This window comes from Lathamus discolor, chromosome Z (genome assembly GCF_037157495.1).
Source record: "Lathamus discolor isolate bLatDis1 chromosome Z, bLatDis1.hap1, whole genome shotgun sequence".
NCBI lineage: Eukaryota > Metazoa > Chordata > Aves > Psittaciformes > Psittacidae > Lathamus > Lathamus discolor.
Window position 1 is genome coordinate 108,114,560 of NC_088909.1, and position 17,641 is coordinate 108,132,200.

At 41.9% G+C, this 17,641-nt stretch overlaps 1 protein-coding gene across 4 annotated transcripts in view; it reads right to left on the minus strand.

Annotated features, from left to right (window-relative positions):
• Positions 1-17,641, minus strand: part of EPG5 (ectopic P-granules 5 autophagy tethering factor) — a 78,126-nt gene that overhangs the window by 53,745 nt on the left and 6,740 nt on the right. For all 4 annotated transcript variants that reach the window (XR_010608603.1, XM_065661767.1, XM_065661768.1 and 1 more), the window contains exons 3-11: positions 15,852-16,095; positions 14,874-15,010; positions 14,186-14,293; positions 13,105-13,178; positions 10,705-10,813; positions 10,080-10,194; positions 9,256-9,406; positions 8,179-8,334; positions 7,679-7,836 (exon numbers count right to left, since the gene is read on the minus strand). Coding sequence is in view for 3 of the 4 variants with exons in the window: in XM_065661767.1 (XP_065517839.1) it covers positions 7,679-7,836; positions 8,179-8,334; positions 9,256-9,406; positions 10,080-10,194; positions 10,705-10,813; positions 13,105-13,178; positions 14,186-14,293; positions 14,874-15,010; positions 15,852-16,095 (1,252 nt within the window). In the remaining variant the exon portion in view is untranslated. The remainder of the gene's footprint in view (positions 1-7,678; positions 7,837-8,178; positions 8,335-9,255; positions 9,407-10,079; positions 10,195-10,704; positions 10,814-13,104; positions 13,179-14,185; positions 14,294-14,873; positions 15,011-15,851; positions 16,096-17,641) is intronic.

Below are 17,641 nucleotides of genomic sequence, written 5' to 3' on the forward strand. Positions count from 1 at the left end.
CCTAGGTGGACTGCAGTTAACTCCTAAAACATCATCAGAGACAGAAGACTCATGCAGGGTTTGGTTTTGGTTTTTGTCTGGCTTTTTCTTTTTTGGGGGGGGGCTTGTTTTGTTTTTTTGTTTAATTTTTTTTAAAGGAAATGCTAGAAATCTCCATGCCCGGTTTTAGGTTCAAATTATTTTATAACATATATGACACAATAATGACCACATCTGACGTATGTAATCCCAGTAAACTGATCTTTTGAGTGCATCTCTCTGTGCACTCTGTTTATAGGAGCAGGCTATACTATAAACTTTTGCCTTCCAGATGGATCCAGCAAGTTACAGACTTTAAAATCACGTACACCTGGGGACAACCCTACCATCTTTTCATGATGGAGTAAGGTCCAATAAGCGTTTCACTGTAAAGTGAGATCAATTAATTACTCACATCAGTGCTCACACAGCTGTAACCTTCTTTACCTGCAGCTCAGACAGGTACATAATTCTTCTCTGTCTTTGAAAACCAAAGGTTTTGCATCTTTAAAGCATTTGCTTTAAAACCATAATCCTCATTGATCACTACAAACAAAGGTAAGAGCAACAGCACACTAAGGAGTGAAAGAACTGAAGAGTGTGATGTTAATTCCCAGAGGGAAGGAAATTCACCCGCTGGAGCAATATCCCTCAGCAGATTCTTGGTTTCAGTGTTCTTTTTGCAATATCAGATATATTAAAAAAGGTCTTTCCACGATCCAGATCCGACTCCTTACACTGAAGTGACTTTTACAAAGATCATGTTTCAGGTGTGAAGGAGATTACTGTAATTTGGCCAGCTTTGTGATGATTTCTCACACCGCGTCACACGTGTGGTAAGCTTCTCTGATATAGTTTTCATACGGGTGGAAAAGATGTTTTCAAGCAAATTCCTTTCGCAATCTGAACATCTATTTAAATGCAAGCAGATTTTTTTTTTTCCCCAGAAAAACACCTAACGAATTAAAACATCTGGCTTATAGTTTGCTGTAACATCTGCAGATTAAAAAATGCATGTTTGCTCTCAAGTTCAAAGAGCCCATGGAACTGTGTTCACTAAAAACATGAACTGAAAGATGGCATATGGTTTGCTCCTCTTTTTGTGTTACTGATAAAGTTGTTTGTGAGATATTAATACACTTAATTCTGAAACCTAGAAATCTGCCCCTGAACAGAAACACTAGCAAAGCAAGACACTTCCACTTAAGTCACATTCTATTTTAAGAGCTTTCAAGAATTTTGCAACTGTACTTCAACCTGAGAAGGTCAGACTCACACAGCCAAAACATCTCATGAACACTGTGCTAGAGGACTGTGCAATTTAAGTGAAGATTATCTGAGCATATATGCACTAGACCTTGCCTGTGCAAGTCATAGCTCTGCAGTCACCCTGAAGCTTCCTGCTTCAGCTGCACATTCATCTTCACTGTGCCTGTTGCCAGTCTGTGGGCTCTACGTGCTGCAGATCCCACACCAACCTGAAACCCACACCAAGCCACACACTGGCCCTGAAGGATGGGGACAAGGCAAACAGCGAAGAAAAGAAGCTCCACCTCAAACCCATCACCTCACAGCAGGGCAATGACAACCTCAACACACAGTCACTACCTGAGCCAATTCTCTTCCTTCTCTGTACATTTGACCATGCAGCAATTCAAGTTCAGAGAGACCCTAAAAATCAGTGGCTACTTAAATCTTAATACTGGCAGTAAAAAAGCTATAACAAGAAATGTCGTTCAGCAGGTTCTTATTGTCAATTGCAACAGACGAAAGGGCAAAGCTGTTAATCCTATATTAACAGAGCTTACAGAGAACACATGCTTCTACTCACACATGAATCAAACATCAAGCAGAAACAGTAAGGTCATTGCTTGTCAGTGAAAACATGTGTTCCACAGTAAGTTTATTAACGTCTGGTCCAGTCAAGAACATGTCAAGCAACCAGACTTCCTGTATGTTCCCATAGGTTTATTTTATATCTGGCAGCTCTCATAGTTCATAAGTCATCCTAGTAAGTGCAGCTCCACCACTGCACTCCATTTTATTATGCTATTTCTACCTATCACAGAATCACAGAATCCCAAGGGTTGGAAGGGACCTAAAAAGATCATCTAGTCCAACCCCCCTGCAAGAGCAGGGTAACCTACAGTACATCACACAGGAACTTGTCCAGGCGGGCCTTGAATATCTCCAGTGTAGGAGACTCCACAACCCCCCTGGGCAACCTGTTCCAGTGCTCTGTCACTCTTACAGTAAAGAAGTTCTTCCTGATGTTAACGTGGAACTTCCTATGCTCCAGCTTACACCCATTGCCCCTTGTCCTATCACTGGATATCACTGAAAAAAGCCTAGCTCCATCATCCTGACACCTACCCTTTACATATTTGTAAACATTGATGAGGTCACCCCTCAGTCTCCTCTTCTCCAAGCTAAAGAGACCCAGCTCCCTCAGCCTCTCCTCATAAGGGAGATGTTCCACTCCCTTAATCATCTTTGTGGCTCTGCGCTGGACTCCTTCAAGCAATTCCCTGTCCTTCTTGAATTGAGGGGCCCAGAACTGGACACAATATTCCAGATGCGGCCTCACCAAGGCTGAGTAGAGGGGGAGGAGAACCTCTCTTGACCTACTAACCACTCCCTTTCTAATGCACCCTAAGATGCCATTTGCCTTCTTGGCCACAAGAGCACATTGCTGGCTCATGGTCATCCTCCTATCCACCAGGACCCCCAGGTCCCTTTCCCCTTCACTACTTTCCAGCAGGTCAACCCCCAACCTGTACTGGTACATGGGGTTGTTCTTCCCCAGATGCAAGACTCTACACTTGCCCTTGTTAAATTTCATCAAGTTTCTCCCCGCCCAACTCTCCAGCCTGTCCAGGTCTCGCTGAATGGCAGCACAGTCCTCTGGTGTGTCAGCCACTCCTCCCAGTTTTGTGTCATCAGCAAACTTGCTGAGGGTGCACTCAGTTCCCTCATCCAGGTCATTGATGAAAATATTAAACAGCACCGGTCCCAGCACCGACCCCTGAGGAACTCCACTAGTCACAGACCTCCAGCTAGATTCTGCGCCATTGACCACAACTCTCTGCCTTCTTCCTTTCAACCAGTTCTCGATCCACCTCACTACTTGATCGTCAAGCCCACACTTCCTTAGCTTATCTATGAGGATGCTGTGGGAGACAGTATCAAATGCCTTACTGAAATCAAGAAAAACTACATCTACCGCTCTACCATCATCCCTCCACCTAGTCACTTCCTCATAGAAGGCTATAAGGTTGGTCATACATGACTTCCCCCTCATAAAACCATGTTGGCTGTTCTTAATGACCCCCTCATCCTTGATATGCCTAGTGATGGAGTCAAGAATAAGTTGTTCCATCACCTTTCCAGGGATGGAGGTAAGGCTGACCGGTCTATAATTACCCGGGTCCTCCTTCTTGCCCTTCTTATAGATTGGTGTGACCTTTGCCATCCGCCAATCCTCAGGCACCTCGCCCGTTTCCCACGACTTACCAAAGATGATGGAAAGTGGCCTAGCAATGACCTCCGCCAGCTCCCTCAGCACCCGTGGGTGCATTCCATCCGGACCCATCGATTTACAGATGTCCAGATTGCATAGCTGATCCCTAACCCAATCCTCATCTACCAAAGCAAACTCCTCCTTTGTCCTGACTCCTTCTGGGGCTATAGAAATCCGGGGCCCTCGGGGAGAGTCTGCAGGAGTAAAGACAGAGGCAAAGAAGGCATTCAGCACCTCTGCCTTCTTTATATCCTCTGTCTCCAGGGTACCCACTTCGTTCAGCAGTGGGCCTATATTGCCTCTTGTGTTAGTTTTATTTGCTATGTATTTGAAGAAGCCCTTTCTATTGTCTTTAACCCGACTAGCAAGATTGAGTTCCAAGGAGGCCTTAGCTGTCCTAATTGCCTCCCTACATCCTCTAACAACTGTCCTATATTCCTCCCAAGCGGCCAGCCCCTCCTTACATAATCCATAGATTCTCCTTTTCCACTTGAGTTTGCCCAGCAGCTCCTTGTTTAACCACGCCGGTCTCCTAGATCCCTTACTTGACTTCCTACTTATTGGGACGCTCCGATCCTGAGCTTGGAAGAAGCGGTCCTTGAATGCTAACCAACTATCTTGAGCCCCTTTACCGCCTAGTACACTTTCCCATGAGACTTCCCTTAGCAGTTGACTGAAGAGGCCAAAGTTGGCCCTTCGGAAATCCAGAACTGTGGCTTTGCTAGGTATTCTATTCCTCCCACACAGGATCCTAAACTCCACCATCTCATGGTCACTGCAGCCAAGGCTGCCATTGACCGTCACCACTTCGACCAAACCCTCCTTGTTGGCGAGTACTAAATCTAGCAGCGCTGCTCCCCTAGTTGGTACGTCCACCATTTGCATTAAGAAATTATCATCAATGCACTCGAGGAACCTCCTAGACTGTGAATGACTGGCTGTGTGAGTCTTCCAGCAAATATCGGGGTAATTAAAGTCCCCCACGACGACTAAGGCATGTAGTCGCGAGGCTACTTCCAGTTGCCTGTAGAAAGCCTCATCAACTCCTTCGTCCTGATCAGGAGGTCTGTAATAGACCCCCACAACTGTATCACCCGTGCCAGTCAGCCCCTTGATTCGTACCCACAGACATTCCACTTGCTCCTCATCCGACCCCGGACAGAACTCAATACATTCTAGTTGCTCTCTCACGTAAAGAGCCACTCCACCACCTCGCTTTGCTGACCTATCTTTCCTAAAAAGGACATAGCCATCCATGACCACATTCCAGTCATGTGAACTGTCCCACCATGTCTCTGTAATCGCCACTAGATCATAACCTTTAGCCCGCACACAGACTTCTAACTCCTCCTGTTTATTCCCCATGCTGCGTGCATTGGTGTACAGACATTTCAGGGAGCCAGTCCTAGTACCCTTTTTCCCCTGCGGGACAGGGTCTAAAAAGCTATCCTTTCCCACAAGTGAAACAAGAGATTGATAGTCCTCCTTAGCCCGCCATCCTTCAATCCCTAGCATGTTCCTCTTGGGCTTGTCCCCAACAGGCCCTGTTAAATCCCCTCCCCCCTTCATAACTAGTTTAAAGCCCTGTCAATAAGCCCTGCTAACTCCTGCCCCAAAACCCTTTTTCTTCTCTGGGACTGGTGTATCCCGCCTGTCACCAGCAAACCAGGTGTCCCATACAGCAGCCCGTGACTGAAAAACCCAAACCCCTGCCTTTGGCACCAGTCACGTAGCCATACATTAACCTGCAGAGTCTTCTTATATATCCCTTCACCCTCGCTTGCAACAGGTACGGAGGCAAACACCACTTGCGCTCCAGACCCTTTAACCAGCCGTCCCAGGGCCCTGTAGTCTCTCTTCATTGCCCTTACGTTCCTCGTAATAATTTCGTCACTGCCAACCTGAAAAACCAGCAGTGGGTAGTAGTCAGACGGCTGCACCAGTTCAGAGAGCTTCTTTTTAACATCTCTAATCCGAGCCCCAGGCAGGCAGCAGACCTCCCTGTGGGGTGGATCCGGTCGACAAATGGGCCCTTCTGTTCCCCTCAGAAGGGAGTCACCCACCACAATTACTCTTCTTTTCTTCTTGGTTGGAGAAGTTCTGAGGTATGTGGGTGAGTGACTAGCCCTGGGTGACTCACTATCCCTTAAAAGGAACTGGTCTCCAACCTCTACATATGCAAGCTTAAATCTTCCATCAGTTACCAAGGCTTGCTACCACCTGTAGATTCACTCTTAACATTTCTCAAACTTCATTTGGGAAGGGAAATCAATACAAAACATTTTCTCCCAAGAGAATGTTAATGCCATGGTCTTACAGAGTATGTATTACAGGAAAATAAGTCAGCATTACATTAGTAAGTGTCAGTCAGAAAAAGATCTTTCAGATTAGGTGGATTTCACTGAAAGAATTGTTGATATTCACTGTCTAGACATTTGTGACAAATAGTACTGTGCTGACATAACCCAATGAGGAGAATGAAGAGGATAGAAAATACCCTGCATCAGCATACAAAGGACTTTGAAATATAAAAGTTAGCTAAAAGCAAAACAAAGCCTGAACAAAACAAACTGGCATTTGTTACTGCCAGAGCTGCAACCCACTACATCATATTCCATTCTCTTTGCTTGAGATGCAGTAAAAATTTCTTGCAAAAAACAAAAATAGTCTCATTGAAAGCACGTAACTAACTGTTTTGGGAAGCAATTCTAATCAGATCAGCACCTCAAAGTGTACACAACTACAGTCTTGATCTCCCCCCTGCTCTGCATAAATCACCTTCTATGTCAGCTGAACTTGCACAGAGTCAAGACACTCAATAACATAAAAATCACCATTTTCTTCTGCTTCTCCATTGAAAGACTTGGTTGATGTGGTAACAGCTATTTGCATTACCACAGAGCTGAAAACTAAAATTGACAGTGAGATTTGCTCTCCCTGAAGACAGCAAACACAGCAAAGAGGCTGTGAAGCAGGGAGTTACAGCTTTGTTTACCTGTCTCCCTGCCAATCAAATCCTGACATACTTTCCATGAAGGCAGCAGCACAGTGAAAGCAGCATTCCAGCTGGCATGTAAATAACTCTTGCTATAGCTAAAGCTACCACAATCACTGTGGAGATCAATACAAGACAGAAGTCAAGGGGAAGACAGAAAGAAAATCGGCATATAGAAGAAAAGCAACAAAAAAAGGCTCAAGGTAAGGGAAACATCTGTAGTTGTGGAAGATAAGCAGATCTCTGTCCTGGGTTAAGCAGTAGCAGTCATTTTTCTCCTTCTCAGAAGCTTGTGCAGTGCTGTGTTTTTTGACTTTCAGCATGGGAACAGCGCTGACAACGTTTTTAGCTACTGTTTCGTAATGTTTACTCTAACAAAGGACTTTATGAGTCTCATGATCTGCCAGGGAGGAGAGGAAGCCAGGAGGAAGCAGAGACAGGACACCTGACACAAACTAACCAAAGGGGTATTCCATACCACAGCACGTCATGCCCACTATATAAACTGTGGGCAGTTACCCGGAAGCGTTAGATCACTGCTCAGTCAGGCTGGGTATTGGTCGGCGGAGGGTGAGCGGTTGTATTCTCTTGTTATTTCCCTCATTGTTATTATCATTGGTGGTAGCAGTAGTGGTTTGTGTTATACCTTAGTTACTAGACTGTTCTTATCTAAACCCGTGGGAGTTACATTCTTTCAATTCTCCTCCCCATCCCTCCAGGGGCCATGGCGGGAGGAAGAGAGGGGAGTGAGAGAGCATCTGCATGGCTCTGAGTTACGGCTGGATTTAAAACACGACCATCTCCCACTCTGTAAGTTACTGAAGCCAGAACTAGCAAGTCTGGGGGAGAGGGGAGAAAGGAGGACTGGGGTCTTTCTATGACCAAATACTATCAAAGGTCAAGATGGGACCTGATACCAAGATACATAAAACGTACCTAAATGAAAGCTAAAGGGACAGTAGATCCAACAATTCCTGTTAAAAATGAGAGTTTGGGCACACAAGTACTGGAAGACCATGAACTACTCAAGATAGTTCTAATGCCTCTGGACCCATTTAACAATGGAACCTGCAAAGAATTAAATGTGTAGCTCTTGCAGCAATAACCAAATCAATTAGAATTGGTTTTGAGTGTAGGAATTCTACCTTTGAGTCTTTGCTTGCAGTCATCAGGTTGCAAAGTGGAGCAGAGTTTTTCCAGGTTCTCACTCTCTGCACAGTGCATTACAAAGAAGAGCCTCCAAAGCATACTGCTGGATAAGGTTCCATAAGGCATCTCTGACATGAACAACCAGACTCCCAATCTGTTGGATTTGAAGAGGCAGATAGAAACAGTTTCACTCTGATAAATCCCAACATTTTAAAAGGAGACATATGCACATATCTCTGCCATGTAACAGAATTAGAAACGTGAGGATGTGTCTTGCTATCTTGAATTCTGAGTTAACCTCATTTTGAACTGAACAAGAGCTTCTGTCAGGTGCTAAAATTCAAGACATAATTCCTCTTAATCTTGATGCTACCAGTGTATCTGCATACTGGAGTGTTATTTAAACCATTAAATATTCAAAACCACTCCAACCCCCTATTTCAAATATCTAACTCCTCCAAGACGAAGCCAGTATCAATCCCATGAGACAGCCTACCTTTTTGCCTTCAGAACATGTAGAACAGCTCTAAAAAACAGCTCATCAAACTCCAGTTGCAATTTTTCCACAGAGTAGGGGTGTGCTAGTGATCCATACTGTTTATTGCTGCTAACATACTGGGCCCAGTGGTCACTCACATGACAAAGTGTCATTCTACACAGCAGGACAAACAAGTGGAATAAGGATCATTCAGTGTGTCATCACAGTACAAAAACACAGACAAGCACGACTAGATCAGAGGCATGTTCAACATTTTGTCCTCTGGTTTCCAGAGATTTCTATGTAAACAGCATTAATCTAAAATGCCTGTGTTTTCCTTCCTTGATTTCGCAAGCAAACAATAATATTCTGTTATACCACACTAGTTTGTCTATGAACTTTGTTTGGAGCCTTACAGTAATCACAGAATGGTTTGGGTTGAAGAGACCTTAAAGTTGCTCCAAGTCCCATCCAACTTAATCCTACATGGCAGCACATGCAAAAATCTTATACAAGAATAATTATACTAAGAAAGTTACCTCTCTAATAAACACAAAGAAAAACAAGGATTTTGTTTCTTTGAAAACGCACTTATAGAAGCCATATAAAGTGACTGCTAGAGACTTAAAAATAAAGAGCAACTCCCAGATTTCAATGACATTTGCTTATTTCAACCACATGATGACTTTCAAGGAGCATATTAAAAGCACTAAATCTGGACAACAGAAAGCAAACACCAATATTCGTTATACAAAGGAGTGATTTGAGAAACTATTTGGTGGATTTCGGTGTCTTCTCAAGAGAGGCCTAAGCGTGTATCTGATGGAAGATAGTCTGGTGTTCCACAGCTCATTCAGCTCCTTTGTACCCACAGCATTTAGATTCTGCATTTCCCCAGTTTTAGAGTGAGGGACCCTGAAATTACAGATTACCAAACTGCTATCCCTAAACTGACCAACACTCAATGCAAAATCTACCAAAGTCCTGTCTGGGGCTTTTTTATTTATTTTGGCTTGTTTGGGATTTCTTTAAAACCCTTTAAACCAGAACTGTATGAAAAAATTTAATCATGCCACAGAGAAAATATTGCCTTACTTGATCAGCTGACCAATTCGCTTCACAAACTGTCGGTACCGTGCTCTGTTAAATGTTTCCAACCCTGCAGACAGAATTTCCACCAAAGAATTTGCAAATGCAAAAATCTTCATCATCTCCTGGGGAGTTGTTTTTTCAGGAAAATAAGCACCTAAGACCAAGACAAAAAAAGAATTTATATATATATATATATATATATATGTATGTATATATATATATATATATATATGTATGTATGTATATGTATATATATATAAGATAGAAAAGGAAAAAGAGAAGTGTGAATTCTGGATTTTTAAAGTAACTTAACAAGCATTCAAAGAAACAATTCATCATAGATCTGGCAAACAGTTCCTTGTTTGCTAGCTACCTAGTGAACTGAAATTTATATTTTGTTTATGAAATAAACAATTAATACCTGTTAAGTGTGAAAGTAAAAATAAAACTACGCTTGTTATAAGACCTGTAGCATGCAATTATCTTCTTGTACTTGTCCAGAAATTCGGCAAAATAAAGAATTACTAAATAATTACAGAAAAATCACAGTAACATTTCAACTAAGAGGCAAAGGAGCAAAATTATTTCTGAAAGCACATCTGTGAGTATAACTACCAAGCAGATCAAAACTAAGAGAAAGGACTCTAATGCTCTGCATGCTAGTATGGCTATATGCATGTAAGTCTCATCTATTTAGTCTGTGAGCTGCGCAGTTTCATTTTTACTTCACTCAGACTCTCATAATGCAGCAGCATTCTTGGCAGTTTTAATCATTAATACAATTAGTGTAAGCAAAATGAATAATACCTCTTTAGCAGCTTATTTACCTCCAGACTGAAACCCAACGAACTGCTGAAAGAGTTCATGAAATGGAAACTGTGACAACAAGGCAATTAAATCATCTTCCAAAAGCAGAATCCAGCTTGTTTCAGGATCCTCATCCTATAGACAAATACAGTTACTCTAAGTAGCTTTACAATAAAACATATTGTAAAAGGACATTGCTACTGTGCTAACTCCATTTTGCTTGTAAGAGAAAAATAAAAGAAAGCACAAATGAACTCTCCTTCCCACATTACAAGCCCCTAAATTCCTCTTCTCTGTAGGTTTTTATATAAAAGCCCTCATCAGTTAGGGAACAGAACTGGAGGCAATGCTATGTTAGTCCAACACAGCTTCTGAAGGGAAGTTATCCAAACATATGTCTACTGCCATGCTCCTTTTGCACACAACAACTCAAACGTTCAAATCCTATCAGGAACACTCATTCTGCAAGCTTCACTATCTACAGTTACATCACAGAAATAAAAGGAGAATACAACAGATCTAAGTTTTGAAACATGTTACTTAACCAGACAAGTCAGCTTTTTTTCTCCATTTCAGAAAAAAAATCAATACAATAATCTGAGCAAAAGCATAGAAGGAAAAAGAGAAAGAAGTCTCTTGCTGTACCTCTTCTCCTCCTTCATCTACCAGGGTCCAGTTCCCCAGTTCTTTCCCAGATGAAGAGGAACTTTTCCTTTCAGTTGGTTTCATGTGGCACATGAAGTCCACCCGATTTCTGATTTGAAGTGAAAAATAAAGTTTACAGAAAATTAAAAATTCTGAATTAAGTAATCTTTTATTTAGGAGGAGATATTAGAAAAACAAATACAAGAACATGCAATTAACAACTATGGCAGAAATCAGCCCAGTGGTAAAGAACCTGAGGGTGTTGGTCTACTGCCAACAGAATATGAGCCAGCAATTTGCCTGTGCAGCCAAGAAGGCCAACAGCATCCTGGCCTGTATCAGCAACAGTGGGGCCAGTAGGGCCAGGGCAGCAACCATCCCCCTCTACTGGGCTCTGGCAAGGACACACGTCAAACTATCTGTTCACTTCTGGGCCCCTCACTACAGGAGTGACATCGAGGTGCTGGAGCAGCTCCAGAGAAGGGCAATGGGGCTGGTGAAGGGCCTGGAGCACAAGTGTGATAAGGAACAGCTGAGGGACCTAAGGGGGTTTAGCCTGGAGAAGAGCATGCTTGGGGAGACCTTAACGCTCTCTACAACTACCTGACAGTAGGTTGTAGTGAGGTGGTGGTCATCTCATTTCCCCAGTAACAAGTGACAGGACAAGAGGAAATGGCTTCAAGCTGTTCCAGGGGAGGTTTAGACTGGAAATCAGGAAAAATTTCTTCACCAAAAGGCTGAACGACATGGTTTAATGGAGAACTTGTCAGTGTTAGGTTTATGGTTGGACCCAATATTCTTAAAAGTCCTTTCCAACCTAAATGATTCCATGATTCTAAATGATTCTATGATAACCCTGGTCCTTCAAGACTCACACAAATATGCTGTATTCAGTAAATGATCTTCCAAGAAATATTCTGAGTAACGTAAATCACTACCAGCCATGTATAGAAGCACAGGTAAATATGTAAGAAACAACACTGGTCTTGCACATGTGTAAGAAAATGCCTTAAAAAAAAAAATAAAAAAAAGGATAGCATCCTTCAGAAGATGTCCTCTACAACAATCACTTAGGGCTATCATTCACTAAGTCAAACAGGATGAGTGCTCCACTACACAACATTCATAGCTGCATTAGCTGGACACCACATCAGTGCTAGTAAGACAAGTCCTGTGTATGCTGAGCTACAATTAATGACCTTCCAGGAAAGAGCTGCCTCAAATCAAGCCAGCTTCAGTTCCATGTACTAGACGATCTCATGTCTGGGATACAGACCTTCAGATTCTATACCATATAAATACTTAGATGTTCAGAGATAACAGAAAGTTAAACAAATGTCCAGAAAGGTTACATAAAAGTTAAAATCCTAACAACCAACTTCCTTGCAACTTGAAATCTATTGGCAGAACTCTGCAGAAAGTGCCACAAAACTCCAGCATAGTATCACTCTCCAGATCTTAAATTCACACTCCGATAAAACTTGTATATACTTTAACATATTCATATTAAGATACTGATCTCACAAACCAAATTCAGTATTCAAATTTGTTCCTGACATGCAGCACCTGTAACAGACAAGTCTGAGCTCTTTTACCAGTAAGTACAGCCATTGTGGAGTCTCTACATTATAGTACCAAAAGTTGAGAGCATCACTCCAGACACCATAAGTCAGCCCTTCTTCAAAACACAAGCATCAAAATGCACTGGCAGTACTCATGCCCTCAGAACACTTGTTTCTCCAGGCAGCTCTAGATAAGAAACATGAAAACAAAACTCTCCAAAATAACAGCTTCCAATAAACAGGACTCCCACTTAAATCAGGGTCAGGGTATCAAAATCACTATGACAGCTCCAAATACCAGCAATTTGACATTAAAACTTGGCCAGAGAGGAAGGCAAATTATATATTTTATCTGAAGCATGTAAGTGCTTTCACTAATGACTGATTTCATTAACTAGCTCCTCCAAGCACCAAGCATCATTTATAGATTTAAAAAAAAAAAAAGATGAAAAATAAATTAAGAAGCCCAACCAGCAAATACACCAATTTAGCAAACCCTTCATTCAAGTGCTTTTGTTGCCAAGACAGTATAACGAACAGGCCACCGAGCAAGGCAAGTATTCACAGTAACAAAACATGTGGGATGTCAGTCTTCAGAAACTATTTCACAGCTGAAAGCAAGCTTCACCATACCATGCACAGTAGGAGAATGTACTGCCAGGGCTGTGTTTTAAGATGAATGAGTAAAACCAGTTTTATTTAAACTGCAAGTTTCTTACTTGGGCCTGCTTTTATGACGTCCTGTAATGAACTTCCAAAGTTTACAAGGAGATCATACGTCATGTTTTTTACATTTTTTCCATAATCAGAACATTTATAAAATCATATTCATACTTACTTGACAGGAGACATAAGCAAGGCAAGAGACTGCATGAAATGAAAGACACCTGATGGATTATCCAAGACTTTGATCTGAAATTATTGCAAAAATCTAAGTAAATATAAATAAGCCAAATAAAGGGTAAATCAGTTTTATCAGAGAAATTCAAAATTTGGGTTTCACTTTTTTCACTATCTTTTCGCTCATACTAAAAAGTATCTGTCCAAGACAGCACCCACCCCCTGGAGAAAGTATCGCTATGACAAAATATTTGCAGTTGCTCAAAAGTAGTAGTTATAGAAATTAAAGGAGCAAAGGAAAAATAGTCATCAAAAGCTCCACAAAAGAGACAGCTTCTCTCTTTGTTTCACATGTACTGCTGAGCATTAGGGGAAATTGGATGTTGAGCACAGGGGAAGTCAGGATCCTGCCATGTCAGGTTAATGTTTGGACTCCGTGATCTTAAGGGTATTTTCCAACCTCTAGTGATTGTATTCTATCATTTCATCGTTTGCTTTTCCTCTCTTTGTGTAATTGCAATCTACAATCATTACAATCTACAGCTACATTTCCAAAATCTTCTCCTCTTGGAGAAAAAATGCTCTTTGCAAGAATGCCCTGGTGCCTTTGGATATCTGCACTCCCTCTGATCTATACAGTGAGTTCTTCCCTTTGACCTTAAAATTACTAATAAACTTTTGAAGGAAACCAGTCCCATTTCACTATGTTCAATCTGTTCTTTCTCAGCCCTTACACATCAATCACAGCCACCTCCAATCTTGCTTTTCCTATATACGGCTGCTGCTTCAAGTCTGAATATCCTTTCCTTTTCTTAGGGAACACTCCCAAAATCTGCTGCTTTTTGAGGCCCTCTGAGGCACACCACAGTTCCTTGACTCCCTTTCATGGTGCTTCCCTGTTAACCTGCTCATGTTTGGGCTAACATCAGTAAATACATCACTTGACAAACTCGTCACTGTAAAGACAATTCCACATGCCTGGAAAGAGTGTCAACATTAGGGGTTGATCAGGCACAACACTTTCCTCTCTTTCCCACTCCACTCCAAATTTCTGACAATAAAGAATTAAACATTCACACCTGAATGAATGGACAAGCCCATTCACTGATCCCAGATGGACACCGAAGGATGTGGTTGAAGAGGAAGAGATGGTCACCTGGACAGCCAATTCTTTGCAACACAGACACCTAAAGGGAAGAATACTGGAATCCTGTGAACAATTTAAAGGCTCATTCCTTTAAAGGATTGCTAATTAAGAGTAATACTGTGTTTTCATTTCTCTTTCCTATGCTTTCTAACAAACCTAAATTTTCAGAGCAAGTTAGAAGAGAATAATATTTAAGTCTGCTTGCTCCTCTTACAAGCTACAAATTGTTTTTCTTGGTATATAAAATTAATTACTTTGAAGTTTCATTAAAAACTAATTCATTTAAAATATGCAAGAACAGAAGTTTCTCAAAAATTACAAGTCTAATTAGTTTTAACTTAAAAAATAAAAGCATAATGAATATTAAGTCTGTGAGCAGTGTTGTCAGTGAGCAGTGTTGACTGCTCAAGTGCCAGCCCTCATTAATGCTGCTTACCTCCACTGACTTCATCAGACAAGGGAACTCATTCTAAAGATTCACTAAGAGATTCTGTTCCTCAAGTAGAACCCCCAGAAAATCACTGCATGTGGGACAGTGAGAAAAACAGTAACACTTGTAGAAGTCACTCCCAAATTCATCCCACATGCTGGATCAGATATATCCATGCTTACTCCCTCACCAGTCTCTGCAGCCACATGAGAAGGTCACTCTGGAACTGAGGATCTTCAATAACTCTGCGAGTGAAACTGAAAAGGACGCTGATACACTCCTTCAAGTGGCCCAAGTCTGCAGAAAGATTTTCTGACTGCTTTGAAACTGTAAGTTGAAAAGAGAATTAAGGAGCTTTGACGAGCAGCTCTGAGAATAGTTGTGAAAGTAGTGGTTTTGGGGCTATATCGAAAAACTTCCTCTCTGTATCTACAGATACCAAGATATTTCAACACAGCTCCTTGCTAAATCTGACGAAGAAGAACACTTATGTAGAGGACTTTATATAATCTTATAATTAAGCACCAGGCACTAATTACAGGAAGAATATACTACGGTTACTCTCACAAAAGGCCTTCCCTCAACAGAAACTGTACAAACCATCATTTACCATGCATATAAACCACCTAGGAGGTCGGGACAAAGGGAGGAGGAGTAGGAAGGATAAATGTCCAGGGCAGAAGGGGGAGGGATACCTTCAGCAAAAATATTACACCGGAACAAATTCAAATAAGTAATACACCTAGGATGAAAAACAGGATTTCTAAGTATTAGCACTGCAAGATTCCAAATGGCCTTCAAAGAGGCAGTAAAGGAGGAAAATTACCCAGCTGGTTTTAGAATTGTGCATAATCAGTTTAGAAAAGGCACTGTATTATACATTGCCTTTCACAACAAAAAACTGGAGTCCGAGTGTCCCATCCCACCTGGTGTGAAGAAGAAAGCATTCCTGCATTCAGCTCCCACTCTCCAAGCGGGTAATATAACAGCACTTGAGATTTTCCTGTCAGAACAAAGTTTCTCCGATCCCTGCATGAGTTCAGCAGGTTTTAGTTTCAGAAGAGAAACACTCCAGTACACAAATTCTACCACAAGACTCCAAACTGCAGGTGAACAAGGTGCTGAGCACCCTGAACAGCACGGGGGGTGATCCAGACCAGCAACACACCTGGTTCCTGCTGCTGAAGAGCCACTGATCTCAGCAAGGATGAGCTGCTGAGCAACCTGTAGACATACGACTCCACTTGCAACCGGGACAACACCGAAGTGTACGAGTGCAGTGCCAGTGTCTGATGCACATGCTCTGCTTCGGCTTCCAACAGCCTTTTCAGTTCCCCCAACACATTGTCATTCAGCTCCACTGTCTGGTAGCGATGGTGACCCGTCACTTTGCACTGATCTGCACAGACACCCTAGAAAAAGACCAATTATTTCATATAAGTGGTTCTGCCATTTTCTTGGGTCAAGCATGCTGTCGTGGTTTAAAACAGAAATTAACCTTGACATAACCCACTCCTCAAGAGATTTCACAACTTTCATGAAAGGGGACAATACATAAGTAGAAAAGACAAATATTTGGGAACATCCTATACATTTTTTAGAGGTACTGATTATGGAAGATTCACATCCCTGACTTCTGAAAAAATAACTCTATAAACCCTCAGTAACTCAGTTTTAGAAACAGACCTGAAGTGACTTGTCTGTATCACTGACAGATGTGAACAAAACCAAGTCTCATTCCCAGTTTGCACACCTGCTTCTTTATAGATTTAGATAAATATTTGGACCTAGCATTTTACAGCTAACATCTGTACTGAAACGAGATATATTTGTTTCTAAGCTCCCAGAACCAAGTATTTGTAGCAGTTATCCATTTTATGTTTAAAATTCTGAGATGTTAACTGCACAGTAACTTTTTCCCAAACTGGAATTAAAAGCTGAGGCCAACCTTCCTCTGCCCTGTCTCTTGGACCTGACAATCTTAAAGGTCTCTTCCAACTTAGCTGATTCTGTGATCTCGTCATTCTTCAGCACAAGAAAGCCACAATATGTAACATTCCTGTTTTTCTTCTATGCAACAGAAAACGTATTTCAGAAGCAGCACTGGAAGCTTAACTTGAATACCCTGTGTTTTCTAAGTTAGTAGAATAAGAATTTTAAATTAGAATCATAAAATGGTTTGGGTTGGAAAGTACCTTTAGATCATCCAGTTCCAAGCCCACTGCTATGGGCAGGGACACCTCTTACTAGGCCAGGTCACCCAAAACTCTGTCCAAATTAGTGTAAAGACAATTATTTTGGACATACAATAAATACACAGTGAACTGGAATGGAATAAAGCAAGCAGCAACCTTAGCCAACTGTATGACGACTAGTGAGGATGTATGAGTGAAGCCAAAATTGCTTTCAGTGTAAAAAGTGATCAGCACAAAACTGAGAGTCCTATGAGGTTCAGTGTTGTTCCCCGGTAAAAAGGAAGATTCATATCTGTTCAGTGGATGTCTCTCAGTGTCTCAGTTCTGAGAAACTGCAGAGGAGAGGCATTGCACTCACAGAAACAGCAGTAAAAGCTACCACATATATCGGTATTTAGCACCCTTGGACAATTTTGGTGACATGTTGGCTACAAACAGCATCAGAGTGCCAGTGTAATTTCATTCACTCCCACTGTAACATCCAGTTCCAAAGACAAGTGACACAAAACGAGCTTGCGCAAAAACTTTTCTGATGCGTGTCCCAAAACACTCCCAAAAGCCCTCTGGTTTGCAGACAGAAAGGCTACAGAGAGCCATGAACACCCTCGAAGTAGCTAAAACTACAGCTACACTTACGGAGCAACAGTTACTGGAAGTGGATGGACCTCATGCTCCCTCTGCTTTGAGCAACAGGGTTGGCCAAAAGCATGACTCCAGCTCCTCTGCAGCTGCCACCTCTGACAACAGCACAGCCAGGAATGAC